The sequence below is a fragment of the Drosophila ananassae genome, chromosome 2L, assembly GCF_017639315.1.
Source record: "Drosophila ananassae strain 14024-0371.13 chromosome 2L, ASM1763931v2, whole genome shotgun sequence".
NCBI classification, from domain to species: domain Eukaryota; kingdom Metazoa; phylum Arthropoda; class Insecta; order Diptera; family Drosophilidae; genus Drosophila; species Drosophila ananassae.
Genome location: NC_057927.1, coordinates 6,512,769 through 6,525,091, shown reverse-complemented (window position 1 = coordinate 6,525,091; position 12,323 = coordinate 6,512,769). Strand labels below are relative to the sequence as shown.

General features: G+C 40.9%; 4 protein-coding genes across 4 annotated transcripts; 1 reads left to right on the top strand and 3 right to left on the bottom strand.

Annotated features, from left to right (window-relative positions):
- Positions 1-4,160: 4,160 nt before the first annotated feature.
- On the bottom strand, positions 4,161-4,801 carry LOC6502658. The gene is made up of 2 exons (XM_001953589.2): positions 4,706-4,801; positions 4,161-4,655 (listed from the first exon to the last, which is right to left on the bottom strand). Exons 1-2 carry the CDS (start codon positions 4,799-4,801, stop codon positions 4,170-4,172), a joined length of 582 nt encoding a protein of 193 aa, XP_001953625.1. The 3' UTR covers positions 4,161-4,169.
- A 205-nt stretch (positions 4,802-5,006) lies between these two features.
- LOC6502657 lies at positions 5,007-6,061 on the bottom strand. The gene is made up of 2 exons (XM_032449623.1): positions 6,014-6,061; positions 5,007-5,529 (listed from the first exon to the last, which is right to left on the bottom strand). Exons 1-2 carry the CDS (start codon positions 6,059-6,061, stop codon positions 5,026-5,028), a joined length of 552 nt encoding a protein of 183 aa, XP_032305514.1. The 3' UTR covers positions 5,007-5,025.
- Positions 6,062-6,543: 482 nt separating this feature from the next.
- On the bottom strand, positions 6,544-7,398 carry LOC6500639. Its single transcript, XM_001953587.4, has 3 exons — positions 7,238-7,398; positions 7,059-7,172; positions 6,544-6,988 (listed from the first exon to the last, which is right to left on the bottom strand). Exons 1-3 carry the CDS (start codon positions 7,320-7,322, stop codon positions 6,693-6,695), a joined length of 495 nt encoding a protein of 164 aa, XP_001953623.1. The 5' UTR covers positions 7,323-7,398; the 3' UTR covers positions 6,544-6,692.
- A 3,720-nt stretch (positions 7,399-11,118) lies between these two features.
- On the top strand, positions 11,119-12,038 carry LOC6499924. The gene is made up of 2 exons (XM_032451578.2): positions 11,119-11,352; positions 11,414-12,038. Exons 1-2 carry the CDS (start codon positions 11,262-11,264, stop codon positions 11,848-11,850), a joined length of 528 nt encoding a protein of 175 aa, XP_032307469.1. The 5' UTR covers positions 11,119-11,261; the 3' UTR covers positions 11,851-12,038.
- Positions 12,039-12,323: the final 285 nt, after the last annotated feature.

Below are 12,323 nucleotides of genomic sequence, written 5' to 3'. Positions count from 1 at the left end.
ATATCTCTTATTTATGAATGGTTCTCGATACTTCTGTTAATATTATCTTTAGATTTTTGTCTAGATTTTAAATTTTCAAATCCTCTAGATCATTTCACTTTAAATATAACATTTTAAGCAGTATTGGCAATGTCCCGGCACATAGTTTTCAAATATATCCTTAGACCGAGCTCCGAACCACAATCAGAGTGACTTTTTCGAAGGACTTAAGGACTTTCCGTGGCACGCAACTGACCCGTGGCAGGCATTGAAGGGAACTGAACTCCGGAGTCCGGACGGTCACCTGTCGCAATGCTGCCAACTGAAATTGGGTTTGAATGCAAAGCCAATGAAAGCCACCGCCACCCACCACCCACCATGCAGCTACCACCACCCACTGGGTCGCTTGCTTCTTTGATCCGGAATCTACGGCTCTCGCTCGCACCTTGCGCCGGAATCCTGAAGGGGCTGCTCTGCGATTCGCCCGCAGTGGCCGGAATAGCTCGACAATCCCACCCCCCGGACACCCACGCAACCGGAGGGCGCATGCGCTGCCACGCCCCATACGGAGCAATCCGCCTGACCCACCAGGGGGCGCTGCTGAGCTGCTGGCATCTGTTGCTGGGCCATGAATACGCTCATTGGCAGTGGCCAGAAAATCCCCGGCATTGCCACGCCCCACCCGTAATATTTGTAGTCCGTGGTCCCTGGTCCGGAATGGAATGTCATTGAATTGCAGATAAAGAATTTCATTGCACTGCGTTGGAGTTTCGCCCACCGCCCCCCGTGTTGTTTTCAGGTGGAAGGGGATTGGGGCGATGGCGATGGCGAGGGCGTTGGCAGGTGAGTGGTCCTTTTGTTGCCAGACCCGTGTTACCTTTATATTTTGTGGATTCCCTTCCAACCCACTCCTATCGAACTACCCCTCGAATTCACCTCCAGCGGTCAGTGTTGTTCAGACATTTTAAGAACCAAAGGATTCTTTTTGTGGTTTTGAAAATTTAATGTTTCTCCCCTCTGAATTCGAAAGTTGTCCAAAATGGCGTCAACTTTTGGCCAAAAAGAAAATAAAGGATGTTGTTGCCAGAATTTCAGGGCTTCAAGCGCAGTTTTTTGGAGATTTGAAATCAAGTTATTAAAATATAGTACTTATTTTGAACAGGAATTTTATTTAGTTGGTATAATAGAAATGATATGAATAATTTTTCGATCGAATTCCTTTTCTCTAACTGATAGTTCAGTTCATACATTTTTTCTCAATTGGATGGAATTTTTGGGGAAATCCTACAGAATCTATTTTAAAGTATTTCCTATCAAACATTGTTATGATGGCATACATTTATAAATATTATTTTTACCATCTAACAACAAATATAAAGCTAGTTACAAAAATTTTTCCATTTTTATTTTTTAAGGAACTCCCACTTTTTGGAGCATCCCTGATATAAATTGCAATTGAATGCAATTAATTAGAGCAACGGGCTACATAAACAAAATTAAATTGTTGCGTCGCGACGCCGAGAGCAGCAGGATTTCCGGCAAAAGCAAAAACAATTGCTGCTAATAAACTGGAATTTAATTATGAACTTTCATACTCCGGCGCACAACTGAATAAAGGAGACTTGCCTTGTCCGCCACACCCATAAAAAATATGAAAAAAATTGTATTCAGCTTCTTAAGTTTTTAGCCTGGCTAAGATCTGTTGTATCAACGAGGTCAACAAGTTTCACTTTGCGGCTTTTCTCGGCCCTCGGCTAATTATCAGCTTGATGGGGGCTCATTAGCATAGCAGCAGCCTTTGTGCCTGCTCCTGACATCCTGGCACTCGTCTAAGGATATTTTCTTAACGAGAGCGTTAAGAAAACGCTCCACTCATTTGCATGGAGATTTCGTGGGCTAATTGCCCAGGTTGTTGTCGAGTGTCGAATTACACACGTAACAAATCGGAGGACACCCCCGTGCAACACGTTGACTGCCACACCCCATCCCCTTGCGGCAGAAACATTATGGGAGGGTTGCTGCGGCGGTTTTCTGACTTGCGGTCTGCGGTGTCTGTTTACACAGCGAGGGTTGGGTAATGGGCTCTTAATTAGGCTCATATGATTTGGCTCATTTTTGGAAAGAGATTTGCGATTTGTTTGCATTGGCGATCACAGGGCATTGAAACCGCAGGATATAAGGCAGATAATATCGGTGTTGTATGCTTCATTGGCAGATAAAGATGGATTTTGTCTATTAGGTTTAGGGTTTGGATTCTTGATTCGAATCTAATTGAATTTGTGATATCTAAAATCAATTTATTCAGGGCAAAGTGGAAAAAGTAGTTATTGAACTTCTATTAAGGAGCAGTTGTATTGAAAGCCAATAAATATTAAAGTCTTAAAACCGTTCTTTAAAAACCACAAAGAACCACATACCCCTTATTTATTTTTTTTACTATTCCTTCCGATTGAATTGCATTCAGCCAGAACATTAAACACTTCCTGAGTTCCACGCAAAGGACAAAACGCTGTTGACAAGCCACGACTGCAATCAGACCAAAGGATTCGAGTCGCCTTGCCAGAAACGTTGATGACCTTTGAAGGAAGACGGAGCCCCAAGTTTCCAGTTCCCAGCTCCTAGTTCCGAGGGCAGTCCTTAATTAGTGTGGCATGGAAGTATGCCCCAGGCATTGGCCAGGCTCGATGCGATTCTTATGCAAATGCTTTTAATTACAAAACTGTGAAACTAAATTACGCAACATTGCGTTATTTAAGTGAATTATTTTGAGGCAGGTTCGTGTGTTTAATTGCCCAACTCAACGCCTTTTTAATTGCCAGAAACGCCGAGCCTCGCAGTCCAGCCATGTCGCATTTTAAATTTTCTCTTGAAGTCTGCAGAAAGTTGTTTTTGATTTTATTTTTTCTGCAATACTATGAAATACTACTGAGATGCATCTTTTAAACCAAAAGCCAATAGATCAAATGCAGACCCACTACATTCGATGACCTGTCCAATCTTATTAGCTCAAGTATTTCCAAACTCCAGACCAATTTCTTTAAATAAAGTGTGTGAGAATTGAACCTGAAATGGAATTGAAAACTCCCCCCTTAGATCGGAGGCTAATAGAAAATGTTTATAGATAAAAAGGCGACAAATTGAATTTGCAAAGGTCACACATAAGTGCGACACTTGATAGCAGGCATTGACACTTCACATGAGATTTTCCCTACTTGATGGAATTTTGCAGTTCAGATTGAAATTTTGATTTCCATTTGCCCATCTCCTCGACTGGAGTATTCGCATTATTTTTGCCAAATTGAATTGGCAAAATGATTCGATTGTGCGTGAAGAAAGGCATTTTCGATAAGAGGGTGTGACCTGTGACCCATGTCAGCCAACCCGTTTACCCATCCCATAAAAAATAGCTTGGAAAATGATGTGTGCTGTAAACCGCATTACGGATTTTAATTATGGACCAAGTAGATAGGGGGAAGAAGCTCCATTAAAATATCATATTACATTCGGTTTTGATGTCGGAAGGGGTTTAGTGGCTTATGGGTTATGAAATGAGGTAATATTTTGATGGAAACTATTTGAAGCCTTACTCAGTATCGATGTGCCATTAAACATATTGTTTTTCTATTAATTACAGTGAAATTACGTGAACAAGGGAGCACATATGGCTTCGCAATGTGACAGGGGAATACAACAATGATCCCGCGGGAAATATAAAGAAAAACCACTAACACTAAAGGACACACACGCTGCTGCGGTGGTCACGGAAGTCCCGATAGTCTAAGGATAATCACCATAATCGGCGATGCACTTGGTCGGCGCTTTAAACGATTTTCAATATGTTCGAGTTGGGGGTGTACTGTTCGGAGTCGGTGCCCATGACGCACAATGGAAAAACTCTGTAAAGAAAATGCGGAAAATTCAAGGGAGAATCAAGAGCAATCCGCTTACAATGTAAGCAGTAGATGGTGGTTAATGTGCCATTTACACTTTAAGAAAAATAATATAAAAATATTCAACAAACAGTGGTACTATCAGAGTATAAAATATTTTTAAGAACGAATATTGTTAGATTTTCATACTCTCTCTGTTTATTCTCTGTAATATTAGGATATTATTGAAATATACCAACTTTTTGGAAATTTTCTTTCTCTGTAAGTCCCACATAATGACATATCCTTTGTTCGTTCACATTATGTCGAGCCAATTGGAACCCGGATTTCTGTGGTCACCTGTAGAGCGAAAACTTTCGCTATCTCTCCGGTGCCCTCGACAACTTCCACGAAGAACTTATAAGTGCCATTCTGAACATTCGGTGGATAAATATCCTTGGCTGACACATTATTCAGTGAGTAGTTTCCCACTCGAACAGGACATGTGATAACATCGCTAAACTGCATTTCCGACTTCAGGAAATACCTCATCATGTTGCTGCTGAAATACTCGGTGAAGAAACCGCATAAATCCAGATTCCTCAACTGGAGCAGGGTTATGAAGGTAGTACCTTCAGCTGGCCTTACTCTAAGTTTCAGATTCATGATCAGGAAATTACTACCCATTTCCTGTTGCAGGACCACATTGAGACTGAAGGCGCTATTATTGGCATTTTTATAGGCCGAGACCTTCATGTAACGAGAATAGCCAAAGATGTTGATGCGCTGAATGTGGTATATGGGTTTCTGTGAAAGGAAAGTATGTGAATTATGTATTTTTTTTAGATAATCTATACCTGGGTTTCTTCATCCCACAATGATTTGGACTGGATCTCATTGCCAAAAATGGTTTGAAAAAGCGAAAAACACAATGCCAACTGAACGATGTTCATTGCGGAATGAATCATATGAGTGTTATTCACAGGTGGTCATGGTCTATTCACTAATAGAGCTTAATGTTGGTTATTTAATAAATCATAGCCATTTCCAGCGTTGGATCACAAGTTAACCCATGTTTCGAAAGTATTCAAAAACCAAACCCTTGTTTTTAAAACAAATATGTTGTTTTCATTTGCATTTAATAACTTGAATAAAATAAATACAAGTAGGTTTTTTATTAAACTTCATTGTTGTTACTTTCAACTTCTACAACAAACATTTCTGATGTAACCTGTAGCGCAAAAAGCTTGGCTATTTCTCCACTTTCCTCAACTATTTCGGCAAAGAACTTGTAGGTGCCGTTCTGGATGCCACCAGGAGACATGTTACTTTCCATATCGGTGTTTAGCATGGAATAATTGCCAACACGAACAGGACAGAGAATCACATCGCTAATATTGATGGTCTTCTTAAACATAAATTTTAAGACCGGATTGGTGTTGTATTCGGTGAGGAAATCACAAAAGTTGATCCGCCTAATATCGAAAAATCGCACATACTCTTTGCTGTTCTCCGGCTTTACTCGCACTTTGACATTCATGATCAAATGATTACTGTTAAGTTCTCGAATCAGTCGAACATTCAGATCGAAGTGGGTGCGATCACTGTGGATATAGTATTTCACTTTCATGAACCGCGCCTCTCCAAACGTTCGTATATTCTTTATTTTCACATCTACCCTCTGAAAGTTAAATAATTTACACAATATGGTATTCCAAAAATTTTTTATAAATTCTTTAGTACCGTATTACTGGAAGAATAGTCAGACAAAAAGTAATCATCAGCTAAGATGGTCTCGTGAGTTAAAATTTGAACCAAAAACAAACCGAACAGAATGAGTTTCATTTTGCAACAAACTGCGAATCCTTTTGTGACTCTAAATATTATATTATTTATGTCATAGAGAGAATGACTAAACAAATAAAATAATAAGGGGAAAAAGCTATTTAATTAAATGATAGTAATTTGGTTAAATGTTATCGTAATGAGATCGTTTCGATTGGGTAAGTATTAGGGCATGTGTACTTAAAGTAGTCTAGTTGTTTTGGAAGCATTGAGTTTTAACTTTGAACCCACATCTTTTTTTGATGAAAGATATAGGTCAACATATTATACTATTCATAGATATTATACATAAAAAATTCTACAAAAAAGTACATAAGAACCGTAAGTTTAAGGGCTATACCCTCCAAGTTTTGATTCCCTGGCCCCATCGTAATATCCAATTTGTAGTTCTTAGGCTATATGGCTATATGTCACCACCTAGTCAACGACTCAATTAGCTAACCGACGGATATGTGCAGTCATCATAGCTTGTTTATGGGACCCCATCAGCCGGCGCAGTCGGAAGCTCCAAAGTGTTGAAAAGCCAATTAGCTTTGAGGGCCGGACGGAAGCCATACTAGGAGCTGTGCGTGCAAATGGAGGTTGAAGTGGAGGTGAAGGCGAATGAGAGAGTTTAAACTTTAAAGTTTTATGAAAGGTACTGGAAAACCGCACGCACCACCTCCACCTCAGCCACCCAATCCTGACACAATACCCACCCACCTATCCACCCGGAGCTGCGTAATTTTCTGCGTCATTTAATTAAGCCGATTCATGGCGCCCTCGAGGGCGGTGGGCCGGGTCCGGCTAATCTGGCGTAGTCTGCCACACATATGCGAGTATACCGGGGTAATTAAGTCAGATGTTCATGTCGATTATTTATAATATTTTCCCCTTATTATTTATTCATAACTGCTAACAGTGTTTTCCGGGCTTAAGTGCCCGACAGCTTACGCGCTAATAATTGGAAACATTGATACAATGTTTGGCTTAAACACTACTTGGCTTGTACTATGTGTCTTAGGATGTGGTCGGCTTCTTGACACGTGTATCGGCCAGGAAGCAGGCCACCACCTCATTTTCCTGCTCGGAGTCTAGGAGTCGGACTTCCAGGCGAGTGGGAACCTCTGGCTGGCTGGTGCCCACAGGTAGGAGCAGCTCGTAGGTCACATCCTCGCCAGCGTCCAGAGGACAATAGGCGCCATGCAAGAGATTAGTGCAGACATTGCCGCGGGAGGCTTCCAGGTCATAGGGTATGGTCACGCCCAGAGAGGTAAGGTGAACCTCAGCTGACAGTTTCTTCATTGTATTGCGAGCTACAAATCAAGAGAATTCAAATTTAAGACAATGAATTCTTTATAAAATTGTTAAATATCCTCTACTTACTTGCCACAAATTGAATATCTATCCTGGCATCGGTTCCCTTCCACAAATCGCAAGGCGATGAGTCGCATTCATCGATCTGCACCATTAATGGCAAAGGGTAGCTGCTAGTAGCACCTAAAAATTGTATAAAATATTTATTATTTTGTTTATTAAGTACTTGATAGTCAAATATAACCTACATTGCCGAATTGGGGTTTCCCCAGCTGCCAAAGTCCAAATCAGGGGGACCAACAGGCACAAAGAAATCTTCTTGAAGATGGCCATTGCTAAGATTTTGGTTATGAGTTTGAATAACTAGGCTATTACTGCTTTGAAATGCGTTTGGCTTATGAATCCCAATTCCATTAATCGCGGGGGTATTTATACCCGAGATCTGTAGTCTGGTTCCCTTGCACTCGCCCATTAATCTAATCGCTTCGAGGCTTTGCACCAAAATTACGTTCAACTTTTTCGAACTTTATGGCAATTATTACGTCTTAAACGTACGTAGAATGATTTCCGAAAATCTCAGGTAAGTCCTAGAAATCTCAATCAGTTTTTAAGAAGAACATAATTTATGCTATCAAAATGGAAAACAATATTCTAATGAAATGGTTTCGATTCCCTTGAAGGTAAACATTGCTTCAGATAACAACAAACGTGTTTGCTCTTACCAATTACTAAAAACTAATATTAGTCATACTGATTTTTGGCCATTAACGGTAGCCAGTACAGGTGAACTGGTCAAGTGCAGAAGTCGCTAATTTTGGCCATCGATAAGATGGCCAACAAGCACTAAACACCTGTTGTGTTCTCGGGGCCCGTTGGGGGCTTCGGTGCATTTGAACTCGGTCGAAAAATTAGCAACCGATTAGCCATGATGATTTATTGGCCCTACCTGGTAACAGGAGATTACGACGCGATCCACTCGTTGCATACTTTTGGGCCACTGCAGCAACCCTCTGCTGGCTGGTAGCCCGGCCCGGCACATTAACATCAATTTATATGCATAGCCAATTTGTAGCAAGTTTTATACAATTTCTTACACCCACTTGACTTGTCGAGAGCCAAAACAGCCAAAACAGCCAAACAGCAGCAGCCGGCAAGGGGTGGCCCAAATTTCATCAATATTCTCAGATTTTGTTCATAAATTCAACTGTTTTATATGCAAATTAGCTAAGCGATTTCCGCCCTGCCAGCAATTGATTTTAAAATGTTTACGTTCATCCATTAAATGCGAAAATGATTGAAGGGATTACTGGGCCTTCCTAAACACAACCTAACAGTCTTGAGAAGTCAATTGGCTATAGAAGTTAAACAATTTTTAGATTTTTATTAATTCATTTAAGAGTTAATGAAGATTGAAATTATTTTCAGGGAAACAAAAAAGTTAAAGCTTAAAATCGTCGTACACTTTAAAATTACATCCCAAGCATATAACTGAAAATGTAAACCCATTTAGAGTTACAAGGAAACCATAAAGAATTTTCTTTGGAATTCCAAGCTTATACCTCGCAAAGGTAATAACAGAAAGGTGCCCTCGAATTATGCAACTCCTGGGCTGGAAACTAACATTTTAATTATACGAACCATGTACGTACAACTTGTACATATTTATGCAAATTAAGCAAACTTCTTTTCGCTTGAAACACATTTCTCAGCTGAATGTTCGGTGTTGCCAGGCGAAACTGGGCAAGGACAATTGGCAGGACGCGGCAGGACGTGGCAGGACACGGCTCTAAATGCCAACACGTTACACGGGGAAAATTACTCAACAGCCGCCAGTCGAACTTGTTGAAACGCATGTTTCTCCTGATTTCGGGAAACATGAATTTCGCATTCATTTAATTACAGAGCCAGTAGAACGGAGTGTGGGGTTCCGAGCAAATTAATTAGCATCCCTTAGGTTCGGTCTTGACATGGTGGAAAAATTTAATAAAAAACATTTTTGCATGACGGCATATGCAAATTGCTATTGGCAAATGAGTCTCCCAGGTATATCAAAGTGTGCACTAAAGCGCAAAATACTTTCTCTCCCCTACCGGGTGAAATCATTTTCCGAGTCAATACCAGAGGAAAGTGCAGGAAAAATTGTCTCAAGGGCAGTTGGTCACTTCGTCCTTGTTAAAATGAAAACAGCTGAATACACCTGGGTGGTCAAAGGAAGGGAAGGATTTACAATTCTTATGTGTATCGGCTACAGAATAGTTTTGGTAAAAATAATATTATACAAACCACTGACTTTAGGGTCTGCCTTTGGAAAATTAAGGGTTGTCCAGGACCCAATCCAGGAGGCACCTGTTGAGGGGGACATTACGTCTGTGGTCTGGGGTCACGGGTTATTGGGCGTGTCCTTTTCGGAAATTCCGTTATTAATTGACTGCACACGGCAGCTCCAAAAATTTAATGAAAAATTAACAGCACGAAAATCAAATTGTCGCCTAATTGAGACACAATGCCCCAACCGGTTTGTCACGGGGTATTGAATTACGTGCAAACAAATATCAAATTGAAATAGAACAGACAACTGTGGGGTGGGGCCGACCGACTACTGACTCCTGTCAGGATAAAGGCCACAGGATTGGCGTGACAAATTGTTTGGCTTTGGCACTGGCATTTGACGTCGGGCTTGATTTGACAAATTAATTGAGTTAGCTCGGCAGTGGCAGCCTGGTTCTCATTGGCCGGGGTTAGTGATAACCCAGTCTATTGAGAAATATAAACTAAATGCCACACCCACTCCCGTACTTCCTCGCAAAAACTGAAGTATACTTTTCTGCAAGATATAATAATAATCAATAAGCAAACTCTCAGTACTTTTCTTTTTTTCGAGTAATATTGATTTCCCTAAAAAATAAAAGGCAGATAGGCATACATCAAAGATAAGCTAAATATCCGTGAAATACATTTGGGAATATGCAAAAAAAAAGGGAGAACACCCAAAAGTGCAAACGGAAACCGAAGTGAGCGTTTTTTATGCCTGCGAAAGTATTTGAGTATCAGATTTTCCGGCTCAGATAATTGCATTGAATGACACCGAAAATAGAATCGAACTCAAGACTCCCCCGACTGACTGATGCTAATCAAATATTGCGGTTCTCATTGTCGAAGTCAGGGCAAATCCTGCCCAATCTTTGCTCAGGATATTTTTCCTACCGGATTTCCCATTGCTTTGACATATTAAATAATGTCACAACAATTACATGTGAGAAGCGGCGACGAGCGTTTTTTTTTTGAGACTGGCTCTCGAGGGTGGGGCAGCAAAATCGTCGCAAGTTCAAAAGCATTCTGAGGCAATCTCATGCTGCGCTGCTGCTGCTCGCATGCCAAGTCACCACCAAGCATCTGAGAGATTGCAAAAAATATGCGAGGGTAGTTCAGTTAACACTTCAATGTATATATTTCCACATACACTTTATAGTTATTACAAAAACTGACACTAACCATACCTTGAAACATTACTAGCCCACCTCGCTTTTCCTACCTTTTGCGAAAATTTCAGCAACCTTTCTGAGTGCTATTGGTGGCATGGAAGGGGAATTATACTTTCCAGCTTACATTTAGCCTGTTTCCTTTATACTCGCACATTTTCCTGGCCCGCAAAAGTCCCATTGTCATTGGCTTTGGTCGAAGGGCAGAAATGTCTGAGGGTTTTTCCGTTGCCATCAGGAGGCTTAGTGGCCTGCCGAGTGCTCTGGGATTTATTTTTGCACCGACTCTGCACCGTCCGTGGACGCTCGTCTGGCACGCCGATGAAGTGATAAAATTCTCTTGCCCCATTTCCTAATTTTACGGTCCATTCAAAAACTGAATTTAATGAAGCGAATTTAAAGCAGCGATTTGTATTGTGATTAATTTTATTTGATAAAAAGATAAGGAATATTTAATTATAAAGCCATTGATCAAGTCATATAATAGAAAATAATTGTATTCAATTTAGTTTTCGGTAAGCCTGTGAAGTAAATAGTTTTTTTGAAAAGGGAAAACGTATTATTTAGAATTTTTTATATTCAAAAACACTAAGATGCCAACATATATATGTATATTCTTCAGAATGACCCAACGACTTCCATCCGGTGGCCCGAAATACGAATACTGCCGAAGCTTAAGACCCGGTGGGTATTGGCTCCCGATAAGATAGTCTTAGCCCGATCGTCTCTGCTCCCATTCGGCTATAAAAACGATGTTCGCATCGATGGAGGAACTCAATTATAGCCAAGAAACATGCAAGTCAAGGCGCTGATTATCCTCTCTCTGGCACTTTTTGCCCTGGTCCAAGCCGAAGAAGAGCATCCGGCCACGGAAGTGAAGCGATGTAAGTTTAAAAAAATACATTTTTAAGGAATAATATTAATTAAGAATATCTCTTTGCTTAGGCTCTGGAAGCAAGCCTTTTCCTCTGGAGGTACGAGTGCATGGCTGCGTTACTCCTCCCTGTTATATCGTGAAAGGAACTAACCAGAAATTCGAAATTGATTTTGCTGTGGACAAGTACATTACCAAGATGACGGCCCTGGTGAAGGCCACTACCCTGGGAATCATTACGGTGCCCTATGAACTGCCCGCGGATGTGGCTGCCGTCTGTCCCAATCTCATGTACGGCGCCTACTGTCCCGTTTATCCGACGGAAGATGTCACCTATCTGTTCGACTTCCCCATCGGCGAGTACCCGGAAATCGGGGTGAAGATCGAAATCTATCTGGTGGACCAGGACAATGAGATCGCCACCTGCTTTGTGTGCGACATCAAGGTGGTCAAGGCAAATGGCGGCAACTCGGTCTACCAACTCGACTTTCTCAAGAGGCAAAACTAAATAATTATGGAAAATCCAAAAACCCAATTGGTTATATTTACTGTGATATATCTATCAAATTTTTTTGTATTCCAAAAAACCAAAGCTATCTAAATCGGGCACTGAGCTCTCCCACGATGTCTCATGAATATTTAATAAAATTTTAAAAACCCTCTCGCATACATGAGGGGTTCTTTTTCTAAGTACAAGTAATGCTTTTTTTTTCCTTCGCCATTGAAAGGTTGAACGAGACACAACGAGGGGAATATTTATGATTTATTGTGACTCGCGTTACAATGCTTTCTATTGGCCATCGGGGCTATCTGCACACGCAGCCATTAAGGTGTAAATTTGAAGTGGACGAAAAGCCATAATCGAATCAAATAATAATTCGCAAATCTCAAGTCTGATTACCTGCCCCATCGAGCCCAACACACCTGTTCGGGCGCAGAGCCAAGAAGAAGACAAATGTACCCGGTTATCAATGACCAGTT

Coding starts and splice junctions, on each gene's coding strand:
- LOC6502658 (XM_001953589.2), bottom strand. CDS start 4,801: ATGAACATCGTTCAGTTGGCATTGTGTTTTTCGCTTTTTCAAACCATT. Junction 4,656..4,705: donor TGTGGGATGAAGAAACCCAG/GTATAGATTATC, acceptor TTCCTTTCACAG/AAACCCATATACCACATTCA.
- LOC6502657 (XM_032449623.1), bottom strand. CDS start 6,061: ATGGGGCCAGGGAATCAAAACTTGGAGGGTATAGCCCTTAAACTTACG. Junction 5,530..6,013: donor GTATAGCCCTTAAACTTACG/GTTCTTATGTAC, acceptor TTTAACTTTCAG/AGGGTAGATGTGAAAATAAA.
- LOC6500639 (XM_001953587.4), bottom strand. CDS start 7,322: ATGGCCATCTTCAAGAAGATTTCTTTGTGCCTGTTGGTCCCCCTGATT. Junction 7,173..7,237: donor GGAAACCCCAATTCGGCAAT/GTAGGTTATATT, acceptor TACAATTTTTAG/GTGCTACTAGCAGCTACCCT. Junction 6,989..7,058: donor AGATATTCAATTTGTGGCAA/GTAAGTAGAGGA, acceptor CTTGATTTGTAG/CTCGCAATACAATGAAGAAA.
- LOC6499924 (XM_032451578.2), top strand. CDS start 11,262: ATGCAAGTCAAGGCGCTGATTATCCTCTCTCTGGCACTTTTTGCCCTG. Junction 11,353..11,413: donor GGCCACGGAAGTGAAGCGAT/GTAAGTTTAAAA, acceptor CTCTTTGCTTAG/GCTCTGGAAGCAAGCCTTTT.